We start from the raw sequence: 15473 nt of genomic DNA on the forward strand, positions 1-15473 counted from the left end.
TGTGTGCTTTGTGTGTACGTGTTGTTTGTGTGAGTGTGTGTGGTGAAATGTGTCATGACTGACTTCCACTCAACAGAATATGAAGTTCTTCCAAAAAATCCCATGTTGAGGTCCGAACGTTCCCGACAGAAGCCCCTAATTAGCTTACGTGCGTGCGCCCGTGTGTGTGTGTGTTTCTGTGCACGTGTGTCAACGTTAGTGTTTGTGGTGCCCCACATCCTGTAAACAACAAAAGTCACAACAAAGTGGTTGTTATACGGATCTGAACTTTGCCTCATCCGACAATTACATCGGCATCTGTCTTTCTGTTTTGGTTCACTTCCAGCAGCAGCAATGACGAAACACAGAAAAACAAAATAATCTGAATGATCAACAAATTAAACAAATAGTTACACATTTTTGGAAATAAGTTTTCTCTTCAGAGACTTAGATGAGAAGATTGATATCACTTATGCATGTGTATACTAAACATGAAGCTACCAACAGACAGTAAACTTAACTCAGCATAAAGAATGTAAACAGGGGAAATCCAGTTGCCAAGCAAACCAGTGGAAACTCCAAGAGGTTACTAGTCCAAACCAAGAAACAGTCAGACACATAAGCCCGTGTATAATCTCTATAAACAGATTCTACATATGAATTCAGAATCTGCATGTATCAGGCCATATTTTACTGGCTGGTGTTTGTAGTCTGCGTAGTCCAATCACATTTGACCGAGCTTTGGTTGACTGCAGGTAAATACTCTTTGTGGAGAGCAAGTTGCTAATCAGACTTTAAACACTGACCTGTGCATAGAAGAATAAATGGTCCGGATATATCTGCCAGAACCCCAGAAATATCAGCCAACAAACTCCGTAAAACGAAGATTTGGGAAGATTTTGGAAGATTTTGGAAGATTTTGGAAGACGAAGATTTCCCCCTTTAAACTGCAACTTAAAAACCAATAAGATACAATGTCTTAAAGGTGCTTTATTCAACAAGAAGTGTCCTCTGACGTCACAAGCAAACACGGAGGTGGCTGAGCAAAATGGCAGTGCAGGATTAGCTAGCCAGTGGGACACGGACACAAAGGGAGTGTGACTGCATTCTCTGCCCAGATCACCAATTATCAGCTATATCTTTACATAACAAATAGTTGTTTGCTGCTCTGTTAATTTTCTGAATGTTGTGTATAGCTCCTTTAATTAGTGAGTTTTAGAGGTGCTGGTAGGCGGACAGAGGCAGGCTGGTTGTTTCCAGTCAGTGTGCTGATTTATAAGTTATAAGTTAACTAGCTGCCGGCAGTGGATTCATATTCCGGGAGCAGATATGAGAGTAGCCACCAGTGGGAAGACGAATGGATTTAATTGCTCAAGTATCAGAGTATCACTCTTCCTGGAGCTGACAGAACAAAGCCATGCCAGTCATCCTTTGTCATTCCAGCTGTAATTTACTGTCTTGGAATTTCTTGTCATGGTTTCAGGTGAGAGTCACTCCTATGAAGCCACAATTTTATCACCATCTATACCCGGGTTCTGCTGATCAAATGACAGGGCAGTCACAAAGCCGCAGAAAGAGGTAGATGCTTTATCTCTGAGGTGAATCAAACAAGCCTTTGTCTCCTGCCGTCAACCACCCCTCTGCCCGTCTCTCTGCTCACCTGTCTCTCAGTATATCAGTCCACTTTTTAGCCAGTGTATTAGTTTGTCAGGTTGTCCGTCTTCATGTATGTTTGTTACACCTGCGTATGTGTGTCTACCTGCCTGCTCACCCTTTCCATCTGCCCTGTCTGCTTGACCGCGTCTGTCTACCTACCTTTATCTCACCGTCTGTCTCTGTGCAACCTGACCTGACCGTTGTCTCTGGTCTTTTTCAGAGCGTGACTGGTTGGCTGACCGACCTCTGGGCTGATTAGGGTTACCTACCGCAGAGCAGCTGGGAAACACACACACATGCACGCACACACACATAAACATGAATGCACAGACAGCTCATTCAGCGTCGCTCTGGCCCTCAGCCCTGGCTCGAACCGCTAACCATCCGCTCATCAGCACCACAGACCTGTGAGTGTTTAAGACACGCAGTCTAATCTGATCTACTACGTATGTGCAAAAAGATCCAGCTCTGCAGGCAGTTTTTTTTCCTTATTTTTAGGAGTTTACATCAAGGAGGAATTTGGGAATATGACAACATACCAGCAAATATATAATCGTGTGCACACACACACACAAAGAGAGCTATAATTACACTATTACACCATACAAGGGAAAGTCGTGGAAAACCCAGAGAAGGAGCAGAAAGAGAGGTGTAAATAGAAAACTGGTGACTCACATTCTAGTGGCTACACACTAGCCGCACACACACTGAGAGAGAAACTGCCAAAAACACAGGGTTCACCCACATGAAGCCAGAGGAAGCAGTGTGTGTGTGTGTGTGTGTGTCTGAGTGTGGTGACAGAGCAGGATGAGTAAATATCCATTTACCCTCACTGATGTTATAGTTACTGGAGCTGTTATCAAAAGGATTTTTTTATTTTATTTTAAAAGTTATGTTCCTTAAATGAATGAATGCTCAAGCACATAGTCTCTCCCGCCCATTAATCACTCTGTGTTCTGCTAGACTGTCCTATAATAGGTTCAGGGAGTGATGCTGTTCCCCAGGATGTGGCTGAGAGGAACTTGTTTCCTTGTTTGCTCAAAGTTTAGAGGCTCTTTTTAATTTGGTAAAACACACAAAGTTTTCAGTGCCCCTTTATATCTTAAAATGAGTGTGAGTCACGCGTTGTCAACATTGTCCTTTCCTGTTTGTCACTTTCCTGCTAATCAATTATGACATCAGTGCAGAATTCTTTTTCCTATAAATATTTAAATTAGGGCTTAATTATTGATTCGTCTGAGCCCAAGGAGACATCATCAGACGTCTTGTTTAGTCCAGCTAATAGTCCAAAAATCTAAGAGATTAATTGTGTCATGAAACTGAATAAATTATGAAATCCTCATTTTAGGGAGATGTAAAATCTAATGCCGACTGACGATAATCGATTATCAAAAATAGCAATAGATTAATGATGATGATGATGAAAATAAAAACAGATTAATCTTAAGAAATCATTCAAAGTAGCTTTCGGTCCAGAAGAAAAAAGATCTGACTAACGGAATTATTCACTTCAAAAACAAGGTTCCATGAATCATCCTCTGCTTTGTTTTAAGATGTTTATAGTCTTAATAACTTCCCAAAACAAATATAATTAGGGCTGTAACAGTTTGTGCAAGTGGGTTGACTAAAGTTGACTAAAGTGGGTTGTTTCTGCGTTTCCTGGATTCTGAGATGGTCTGTATGACGATAAATCCTGGAAGTCTTAACACCCCATATATTTTAACAAATTCCGAGAATATAACAGAAAAGAAACTCATACAAATGAGTTGTATCAGGATGGAATGCAACATTTTGTTCACTTTTTAAAATGAAACCCAAGTAGAAAATGAATGTCTGGCCCGTTTGCTACCTCCCAGTCAGTTGGTTTCATTTCCATCGCTGCTGTTTGATGCTCAACATCTGACTACTGCACTCCACTTCATAAAGTTTAAACCAAATGTTCCCTTTCTCACACCTCCATTCCAGAACCCCCCCCCCCCCCCCCCCCCCCCCCCCCCCCCCCCCCCCCACACACACACACACACACTGCAAGAGAGTCATCCAGGGGCCACCCTCATTACCCAATGCACAGGTGCCGGGAGTCTATTCTGGATGGACCAGGACCAGACCAAACCTTCTTTTTATATATGAACATATGCAAACCCCCACACACAAACACAAATATACACACTTTCTTCTACACACCTCAGAGCCACTGGGGCTGAACTCTGTGGTTAATGACTTTCCCACCCACTACACAGCATGCACATGTTGAAGCCGTTAACGATAAGTGGCTTTTCGAACTTGGTAACGTCCTAATGTCCCCGTTAATCTCACATTCCTCACTACAAAGGCCGCAGAACATGGGCCAGCGATTTCACTGAGATGAGTAATTTTGTCAACTATTACAAACCAGTAATCTACATTTTTTTCAGGGCACCATTGGCTCAACAGGGCAACTTCAGTCTGAGGAAGATCAAAACATTTGTCCAAACCTTCTTGATGAAAACCACATTGGAAACAACTCACTATTTAAGGTGGGATCACACCGTTTCTACTGATTAATTATTTAGACATTAAGTGCTCCACAATGCTTTTTCTGTTGTGCATAACAACACCTCTTAGCTGATTTAAAAACTCTTTAGAAACAGCCATTGTTGGCCGCTTAAAAGGAAAGAATGACAAGATATTAAAAAAGAAATGAAACAATTTGGATGATAACTCCAACTGAAATGGCATTTCTCCAGCAAGCAACACAGTTCATGACACAAGTGATCTAACTGATTGGCAAAATTATGGATGTGGGTCAGAGGTTTGGGAATATCTGGTGTGGCTTCTAGCCCAGACCAAGGAAATATAATTTTTTATGTGATGTTTCAATGTTTTTGCAGAGTTTCACAACGCAAATGTAAAAGTTAATGTTAATGTCTGTGGTCACATGCATCATCTGAGAGTAGATTCAGCCATTTGTGACTGAATCTGAATATTCACTGAGATCATTATGTCAGTAAATAAGGGGAAAAAACTTTTTCCCTACTGGTTTATTTACTAATTTGAATATTGACTTCACCTGACTGATTCAAGATGCTCATGCCTATCCCACTTCATTTCATCTCACCCTTCATTATTCTGTGAAATATGTTTAGGTAAATAGGTCACGCTGACTAAGCACATCCTACATATTAGGTAAAACAATAAAAATAGCATTAAGCAAGACAAGATTGTTTAACCCATAATAACCAACGGTGACACGGGTGTAACAAACACATTAAATCTTCTAGAATCTCCCATATTCAGCTTTATGCTTCACCTTAACTCATTAAAGACGCATACTCAACACCCTGGTGTGGTGGTCATGTGACTTTGACAAGAAGTGACTTCTCCAAAATGTGGGTGTGACTGGAAACAGAAATGTGAAAAAGTAGCTAATTTCAAAAAGCTTATTTTTTGAAACTAAGTTTAAACCAATTTAACAATTCTAATCCGTAAATAGGGTGTCCTGTGTCACATTTAACCCTATTAGGGTTTGTTATTTGTTCTTATTATTATTGATTTATTATTATTTTGTTACTTAAAAAGAAATCTGAAAAATAATTTGTTGTTAAGCAGCACTATTAATGTTATAATTTTAATATATGTTGTTGAGATGCAGAGAAAAAGGCAAATTTGTATTTCTGTAAGCAGAAAAGTTGTCGAGTTTATTTATATTAAAATAAGACATAAAATAAATACCATAAACGCCCAATGCGACATATGTCACATCACAGATCTTTGACATTTAGGGGTAGTATTTTTTTTTTATTTTTTTTTAAACCCATCATAAATGTGTTCTATGTGGTCCACTTTGTCTGTGGTATATCCCCCATAATTGTCCTTCAAGGATAAGGTTCCTATGGGTTAAGGACTGTCTGATCCAACTTATCGATATGCACCAAGACTGATTGATTTGCATTACAGCCTAACCCACTGTAGGTCAACAACACACATATTGATTGCTACTAGCAACTTTTCGTTAAAAGAAATACAGAAAATAGCTGGAATGCACCTTAAAATGTGTTGGAGTACAATAGTCTAAGGTTGTGCAGCTTAACAGTCCGTATAGTTGACTTAAACAGTAATTAGACTTGGGAAATAACATACAAATCCTCATTCACGGCGGTCTGTCTTTTTATTTTATGACTTCTCATTTATTTTGTGTACTCTGGTGGTCATGTTGGCCGCTGACTGCAGGTCATATTTGACCCTGAGGGTCGGTAAACACTTCTAAATAAGACACAAAGTGTCTGTCGGTACCTGGAGGTGTCTGAAGGCAGCAGTTAGCTGAGTCATGTGCAGAGTGAGGCACCTTGACGTGCATCTGGCGCTGTTGATTTTCTCCTGAACATCCTCCTGCTCCGGTGAACTCCTGCGGGCACGAGTCACCGCCAACACCGCGCACAGGAGCACCAACCCGGACCGACGAACTGACATGACACCGTGCAGAAAATGCAAAGCAAACGAAACAAAGCGACGCAGAAATTAAAAACGATAGACTTTTCTGTTTCTGTCCTCGTGCCCGGCTCGTCAGCGTCCTGCTCTCGCGACCCTTTAAGTTTACAATGAAAACATTTGAGCGTCGCTCCTGTCTGCGCGAGCAGCGAGTGGAGCAGCTCTCCCCTCCTCACGGACACTCCCACCACCGGTGCAAGTGCGGCCACGCGGAGGTATGCCTATAATGTTTTTCGACCTCATTAGTCTAATCATCTTTCTCCTCACCTTTTTGTTTAATCACTTCTTCCTCCCTTTAGTCAAATATAATTATTATCACTTAATCTCTCTCTGCCATCACCTGCACACACATCCTCATCATCCTCTTTACTTTCTTCACCTTTGTCATGATCATATTCTTTGTATATTCTCTATTTTTTGTTGCTCATGCAACTAATCATCATCATCACCACCAATTCCAACATGATGTCATCCTCTACAGGGCCGGCTCTAGGCAATTTGGTGCCCTAGGCGAGATCCATTTGTGTTGAACAGCTCCAATTGCTGTTTCACGGAGGGGGGAACTCTTGTTTGCCCAGGGTACCAACCAGGCTTTATAATACAACTGTCTCTCTATATAATTATTAACTTACAAGTAAATTTGCAAAGAAGCACAGCTGGAGACCGCTAACAAAGTTAGAGACGAGAGAAAATGAAAGTGCAAACCCTGCGAAAAATGTGCTTAACTGTGTTAAACTAGCGTTGCTTTATTTCTACCTAGCTAGCAAGCTAATACAAATGAAATGTCTTCACACAAAAAGGCCTTTAAAAAAAGATTGGGACTTCTTCTCCTCCTCCTCTTTTCTTCTCTTTCAATACTGCGCACCGGAGAACTTTGACGGCCGTTTCATCTCGCAACATATATCAAAACATAACCTGTCTGTCACTTGACGTGGCCTGACCTCTGTGACACCGATCTGACGGTCTAAAGGGGGGCAGGCAATGACCACACGTCACGTGACTAAGCACCACAAGTGAGAAAATGTCATTGTTTATCGGTTTCTTTATTTTGTTAATATTTATTATTTTCAAGACACAACACGAAGCGAGGGCGACAATGGGCATTGAAAATTATTATTGTTTTTTTTTTCTCCCTTGAGGGTGACTGGCGGCGCCCCTCCAGCAGATGGCGCTCCAGGCAATGCTTTTAATTTTTACTCAAATTTTCTGATTTATTGATAGGCTTTAGTGAAATTATAAATAGTTTTAAGGTCAGTTACTTTGTATACTTACAAATACTTTGTATTTCACCTGTCACTTACCTGGTAAGCTGGCAGTGACCCCTGCAGTTGTACATACTGATAAAGGGCGGATTGCTGAAAATATTTCATATTTAGCCAGACAGATGATAAGTAAATTTACTGAGTGATATATTGTAGTGTAACCCTTTCTTAGCATCAGTTGGTCAGAGCGCAGTGGCATCCTTACAAATATCATTGTTGTTCATCCAGCTGAGCATCCTCAGTTCCAACATGTCAGCCTCTATCTTCAACATTACCGACTCACTCACTCACTCAGCCACTCACTCACTCACTCGCCCACTCACTCGCTCACTCACTCACGCACTCACTCACTCGCTCGCTCACTCACTCACTCAGCCACTCACTCACTCACTCAGCCACTCACTCACTCACTCACTCACTCACTCACTCACTCGCTCACTCACTCACTCACTCACTCACTCACTCACTCACTCATTCGCCCACTCACTCACTCACTCACTCACTCGCCCACTCACTCACTCACTCACTCAGCCACTCACTCACTCACTCACTCAGCCGCTCACTCACTCACTCACTCACTCACTCGCTCGCTCACTCACTCGCTCACTCACTGGCCCACTCACTTACCCACTCACTCACTCACCCACTCACTTACCCACTCACTCACTCACTCACTCACTCACTTGCCCACTCACTCACTCATTCACTCACTCACTCACTCACTCACTCACTCACTCGCCCACTCACTTACCCACTCACTCACCCACTTACTCACTCACTCACTCACTCACTTGCCCACTCACTCACTCACCCACTCACTCACTCACTCACTCACTCACTCACTCACTCACTCACTCGCCCACTCACTTACCCACTCACTCACTCACTCACTCACTCAAGCCATCACTCCCATATCAACCATCTTACTGGTGTTTAAACACCAGGTCCTTTTCTCCAAGAACAAACATACTGCAGTCCTGCCCCCCCACCCCCTAAATTCTCCAAATCAAATTATCCAGGCAAATATAATGTGATTTTAGTTTATTAGTTTGAGTTTATTTTGTCAATATCACTCTGCTCCAATGTATCAGCCAGAAATCAGCACCCAGGCCCATATGATTCATGCTGGCCTACTGTCACACTAAAGCAAAGACAATGTCATTTAATAAACTTAAGTAACCTACTATGTAGTTAGCATGTCAGCTGTGAAAAAGACTAATTGTTCATATCCATCAACATAATTATCAATTATCATAACAGTATAATCATCACCACTGTACTGGAATCATCTGCATCTTCTTAGTTTCACGTGTATCATCATCGCCTTCATCATCATCATCATCATAACCCTGCATACCCAAAAATTGAACTCAGAACTGTACTATAATTGCCTCTTTTCTTGCTTCATTGGTTCTCATATAGTTATGCATCATTATCATCCTTTTCTTTTTCATCATCATCCTCACCTGTAGCGTGATGTTGATCTTTATCTTCATTATCGTCAGCTTCATTATCATTATCCCAGTCATCAGGGTAGAGCAGTTTTCTAGTAATCTGAAGATTCCTGGTTCTCCTCCAGAGAGGGTTTTTGAGACAATGAAGCTCTGAGGCTGGAGATTTACTTGCTGTTCACTACGTGCTTGTGCGCACAGAAATTAAGACAAGCATCGAAAGATGCAATACACACATGAATGGCAGGGGCACTGTAGAAGTAGCATTCATCATTTTCACAACATGCTTAATTTAATGGCCTTACATATAATCTACGATGGCACCGCTGTCACTTTCTGCTGTGATCTCAGAATTAACTATTTAGCAGAGAGAGTTTAGAAGCTTCTATCTCATATCTTTGAATATAGTAACCTCCTGGAACATTGCCATGTTTATTATTTATTTATTATTTGAATTTACAGTTCTACAGTATAGAAAAGTTCTATACAGTCTGAATTCTCTGTGTGCCCTCTAGTGGAAACCTCCAGTAACACACTTTGAACACTGTTGTAAAGTAGGCCTTGAGCGGTTGAAAGACTTAAGAAGCGCTAAATAAATGGTGTCCATTTACCATCGTCAAAAGATCACAATTTTTTAACTTTCATTCACCTTCATCATCATACATATTTTGTCTTGCCTCACTTTATCGTCTTCAGATTTTTTAACCTTATCCACATGATGACCATAGCTACCATCTTTTTCCTTCATCATGATAAATAGATCCATACACTCAGTGAATATCAAAAGGCTGCTATAAATAGATGAAACATGAGGAGATACAATGCACTGAAGCAAGAGGAGGTATTTATGGCTTAATGGTTTGCATGGCAAGCTATTGTTCTGGGCCTATTAACACTTTACTATTACTATTCTGAAAAACAAACTTCTCTTTATAGTCTGAGAAATTTCTCTGGTAATTATTAGTGGAGACTAATAAAAGAGCATTTATTAATGGTTAAAGAGACCTGAAGAATGTGTTGAGGTAGGTGTCTGTCGCAGAGCCAGTCAGTATGTTAGTCACCACTTTTCAACAGCAACTGCGGAGCCAAGTGGGGTTTATTAGATCCAGGGCCAAGTCAAGATGTTTAGGACACATGGTTGAAAGCCCTATCTGTTTACATGAAACTGTAACTCAGCAGAGGAGTCATCTCTGTTGGCAATGAGAAGGAGAAAGAATCACCTAGGTTTTGATTTAGGAGAAATGGAAACGTATAAATATTTAGTAAGAACTGGCAGGACTATTCTTGGCTCTGCAGTGAAAACCAGACTTGAGTCTGTCCTCATATAGAAAGGACTGCAAACTTTAGGTTAGTATCACAGTCAAGACCAATACTTGTTAACACTCAAAACTGTGATATCAGTAGGGTTGTAACCACTGATTATTTTTAATTATTGGTTATTTTTTCAATTCATTGATTAATATTTTCATCTGTAAAGTGTTAGAAAATAGTGGAAAAATATCCATTATAATTTCCTAAAGCCCAAAAGTGATGCTTTAAGAGAGCTTGTTTTTATTCCACCAACAGGCTAAAAATGAAAGATATAGTTAGTTATCATATATAACAAAGAGAAGCATAAATCCTGATATTTCAGAAGCCTGAACCAGCAAATGTTTTGTATCTTTGCTTGAAAATGTAAATGACTACAGCAGTGAATCAATTATCTTCAAAAGTTGCTGATTGTTATATTTGTTGACTGACTAATTATTGCAGTTTTAAAGGTATCAGTTACAAATATCAACATATTCATATTGAATAGGTTGTTTGCCAATTAAAATAAAAAAGTTAAAATAACGCAATGTTTAATTTTTTACAGGGGAAAAAACACATCAGTCGCTGTGTGTCCTGTGTTTGTTTGACCCATCTATCCAGCCAGACCTTCTGCCTACACAGACTTTGTCGCTCCTCTTGGGGTGAGGATGGTCTGATTAATTGTAAACCCTCATCATGGTCTTTGTATGGAGTTTTGAGAAGCTCAAGTAAATAAAATTTCCTCTCAGATTCTTTGAAAAAAAATGGGTACACTTTTGTATAACAGATTTCTTTTAATTCTTCAGCGTTTCCATAGTAATCTTGTGAATCTTGGAACCACTGGTCTAGACAGTACTCTCAGTATTCAGACTTCAAAATGACCTGATCAAAACTGCATCACTACTGCAACAAGAGAGACAAATATCATTAGAATAAAGGACAAAATGTGAATAAGTGACGTGGTGTTAAGCCAAACTATGTGTTGTCATGTGTTCAAAGGCGTATGTGCGCGCACATGCACATCTGACCTCACAGGACCTTCACAAAGCATGAAATCAATTCTTACACACACACACACACACACACACACACACACACACACAAATGCACACACAGTAGTTGCTGCCAATTATCTAAATGACCAAAAGAATATTTTCATATTTTCATAAAACACCCTGCTCAGGTTTCTGAGTAAACCATTAGTGGAATAAAGACCCTCCCTAACACATACTCAAACATCACACAGTTTCACACACACACACACACACACACACACACACACACACACACACACGCGCGTAACAGAAGCATTCACCGTCTGTCCAAATCTGCTCGCTGATTAAAGCCAAATGTCTCACAGAGAGAGAGAGAGAGAGAGAGAGAGAGAGAGAGAGAGAGAGAGAGAGAGGACACAAAGAGGGATACTAAGACAGAAAACAGAGTAAAGAGAGAAAGAAAGAAACAGACAGCAGAACACAGACCTCAGCTCTTTATCAGTCAGTAAAGCAGCCAGAAGGTGAAAACACCATAAGATCTCTTGTCTTTTCTTTAAAAAATGGATTTGACACATTTGTACTGCAATTAAGCAAGTTCTAACCTGGTTTCAGGGAGAACATTTTGGGGTTCCTGCTGGAGGACTTAAATATTTCCTGGAACCCTGTAGCAATCTTGTTTTTTCAAGTATGTGTGAATCAGTTGGGGAGTAAGAGGGCTGAACTGTCTAGTCTCATTCACTTAGAATAACATACGGACAGATTTCCAATTGTGTAATGGCTTTTAATGTTCACAGAGAAGATTGAGTTACATGATTCATCCTAATAATGGAAGCTATGCTGCTACATAAAGCTCTCTGATGATGAAATCTTATGAACCGGTCTGTTAAACATCTGAGACCTTTCGCAACGTACCACATAAACACATTTTATCACAACTAAACCAAGCATAATTAACCGTCTCTATGAACTACAAAACAGAGAAGCTGTTTCCAATTTCCAAATATGATCTCTGTGTATTTAACATGTCACTGACCTAATCCTGTGTCATCAGCTGAATCCCAATCCATTGAACTGTTACTGTATCTATTCCTACATGTTCTCATCATTCCTGTCCAAGGTTATTGAAGTGGTCAGAGATTATTCCCTGCAGCTGGAGCTACTCACTGCTCATTTGTTAGCTGTCTGATCTCTGTCACCTTCAAAGTCTTCAACAGAACTGTTTCTCAAGCCATGATCCAGGGACCCAGAGATGGCTCATTGTGAATGGTAGCACAGTCTGTGTTTGTCAACAGTAAAGGAAGGCAGGGCGTTTCTGAATGGAGCAACAGCGGCACTTTGTGACATGTTACAGCAATTGCAATTTTCAGTATAAGTTTCATAAAAGACTTGCCGATATAAATCAGTAGTTTCGGAGAGTTTAGTCTACTTATATTTGGCTTTGCATGATTTAAAATCTTATTTTGAAGGTCAGCTTTTGAAAAAAACTGTAAGCTTTAGGTCAATTATGGTGGTTGTTTGCAATATTTAATTGAACATTCATAGGAGGTTTCCTGGAAAGGGCAATGTAATTTGCTTGTAATTCATTACATTAATTTAGCTGATGCTTTTATCCAAAGCAATTTACGTACATTAAACGTACATTTAACGTACATTAAACCATGTGGATACAACCCAAACATTGCAAGAATCATGCATATGCATCACCTTCAGCAAATATGCTGGTCGGCTTCAAGTGTTACATTCAGAAACATAACGGGAAAAAGAGTTTTCTGTTTCCATTCCAAAAGAAATGCAGACTGTGTTCAATTAACTCTAATTACTAATTAAGGTAACTGTAACCTAGACAGTTTTTCAGTCAATGCACAGCAGGTCATCTGAACATGTAAACATTTTAAATGTGTCTACAGGTTAACAATACAACGCAGTTAATTCCAGAAGCAAAAAAGCTGTATGTTTGTTTTTATTACTGAATTAACAGACTCAATTTATTAGGGCCACAGGGCAATCCCATCGGATTTTTTCTTCTTCCTCTTCCGGACACAATTTCGTCCCGCTACAAGTTATATATCAAAACATGCGGTTTGATCGGGATCGGTGTGCTATTAGTTTTCTCTATGGTATACAATTTTTTTGCGACATAAATCATGAAAAACTGCCCAAAATTTTGCATTGAAGTGAATGGGATGGCCGGAAAAAAAGATGAGCGAAAAAGAACAATAATTGGAGATTTTCAAACATCTACTTCTCTGGCATTATTTCACCTAGAGACTCCATTTAAACTTTAAACAGTAGACACAAGTCTTGTGTATTGGTGTATTAATACACGTTTTGATAGGTCATATAGTTTTTTATCAATCCCTGTTCAATGACCATGATCATTTTTGGAGAAATTCTGAGATTATAATGGGTGTGTATTGCATGGAATGTTTGTGTCACAGTGTGTGACATCATCGCCAGAGTGTAGAGGGAGAAAATTTGTTGTCAAAAAATACATTTGAAAACTGCGCTCCAGGCCGCAAATTCCACTCTACAGAAATAATTTATACATAGAAACGTAGGAAAATTTGTCTTCTCACTCACAATCCTCTGGTAAAGCTGTCAGAGTTATAGTTTGGGCGTAGGACGCACAGATGCGCCACCAACACGCACCAACAGCCTCATTGGGTCCCATATTAAAAACGCAGGAAGATTTCTGTAGAAAAGCATATTTAACAGTTTTTCAGATCACTCTTACAAAGCTATTTCTTCATTTTTCTTCACAAAAAACATATGCAGCTGTTCAGGAAGAACTCAGGACGCTCAAAGTGAAGTCGGATGAATGATAGGTATTATGGTTTTGCCAAAAATGCTTTCTGTTCAAGGCCAGAATTTCCAGTCTGTCCACCTCTGGCTGCTGTCACTGTGTCGGAACATTCTACAGCGGCAGTTAATTCTGTTGATTGCTCTGCTCTGATTGCCTTTGATGCTTTGATGTGATTACAGTTACAGATACATGCACACACACATGCGCGCGTAATCGCGCACACTCCTCCAGATACACATGCTTCAAACACACACACACACACACACACACACACACACACACACACACATACAACTTTATGTGATTTTTGTTACACACACACAAATGCTCCTCCACACTCCTCCAGGTACACATGTTTCACACACACACACACACACTCACACACACACACACACACACACACATACAACTTTATGTGATTTTTGTTACACACACACAAATGCTCCTCCACACTCCTCCAGGTACACATGTTTCACACACACACTCACACACACACACACACACACACACACACACACACACACACACACATTTTGAGGTTAAAGGGCATAGGTTGCTGTATAAATAAATACTTGAAAGGAATGCTTGTTGTAGGTGTGCTCCCATATAATATAGTAACATTACTAGTATTAATTGTTAGAAATCTCTGAAGAATCTCATCATAGTGTACACACACCGGCAGTAGCCCCGTTGCCCTTTCAGAATTGCCCCAGAGGAAATTTTCTAGTTCTTATTATTCTTCCTCACAAATGTCTGGCATGCTGACAAATATATTATGCCCACAAACGTAATAAACCACAAACGTAATTAAAAAAAATCTGCAGCTTTTAATGCAATAATCCCACAAACGTAATAAATTTTCCACAAACGTAATAGCCGCTGCTCCTACAAACGCGATTTCCCACAAATGTAATAACTGCAGGGACCCATTACGTTTGTGGGGGAGTGAGAATCTTCAACTTTCAATATTGTAATAACTTCCCTCAAATGTAATAACGCAATGAATAATGGTCGTTGTGGTTGTTGTTGTTTGTTGTTTTGCCTATAGGCTACACACACTACTAATACTGACCATGGGTATGGACATATTAAACTCACCTCCATACACAAACAGATAAACACACACACACACACACACACACCCTATGCAAAGATCTGTTTAAACACAAAATAATTCGGTGAACCGAAAATGAATGACAATATTGCTTGCGTGCGTGCTACTTTGAGGGAGGGTCCATTGTGTGATAGCGGAGCGGAGAGCCAGCAGCTGGATTTTGCACCCACGGTCAGTAGGCTATTGGTAGTGTGTATATTCAAACAGACAACAAGATTTTCACTCCCCCACAAACGTAATAAGTCCCTGCAAACGTCATAGTTATTACATTTGTGGGAAATTGCGTGTTGTAGCCTATTAGACAGCGGGTATTAGGTTTGTGGAAAATGTATTACGTTTGTGGGAGTATTGCATTGAAAGCTGCAGGGTTTTTTTTACATTTATGGTTTATTTATGGTTTACTACGTTTGTGGAAATTATTACATTCGCGGGCGCTCATGTAGAACTCAAAGTGAT

General features: G+C 40.0%; 1 protein-coding gene across 1 annotated transcript in view; it reads right to left on the reverse strand.

Annotated features, from left to right (window-relative positions):
* anos1b (anosmin 1b) overlaps positions 1 to 6146 on the reverse strand; it is a 49514-nt gene extending 43368 nt beyond the window's left edge. Inside the window, exon 1 of the mRNA XM_059340471.1 lies at positions 5908 to 6146. Within this exon, the coding sequence (XP_059196454.1) occupies positions 5908 to 6084 (177 nt within the window). The 5' untranslated portion in view covers positions 6085 to 6146. The remainder of the gene's footprint in view (positions 1 to 5907) is intronic.
* Between the last annotated feature and the right edge of the window lie 9327 nt (positions 6147 to 15473).

This window comes from Centropristis striata, chromosome 9, assembly GCF_030273125.1.
Source record: "Centropristis striata isolate RG_2023a ecotype Rhode Island chromosome 9, C.striata_1.0, whole genome shotgun sequence".
Lineage (NCBI taxonomy): Eukaryota > Metazoa > Chordata > Actinopteri > Perciformes > Serranidae > Centropristis > Centropristis striata.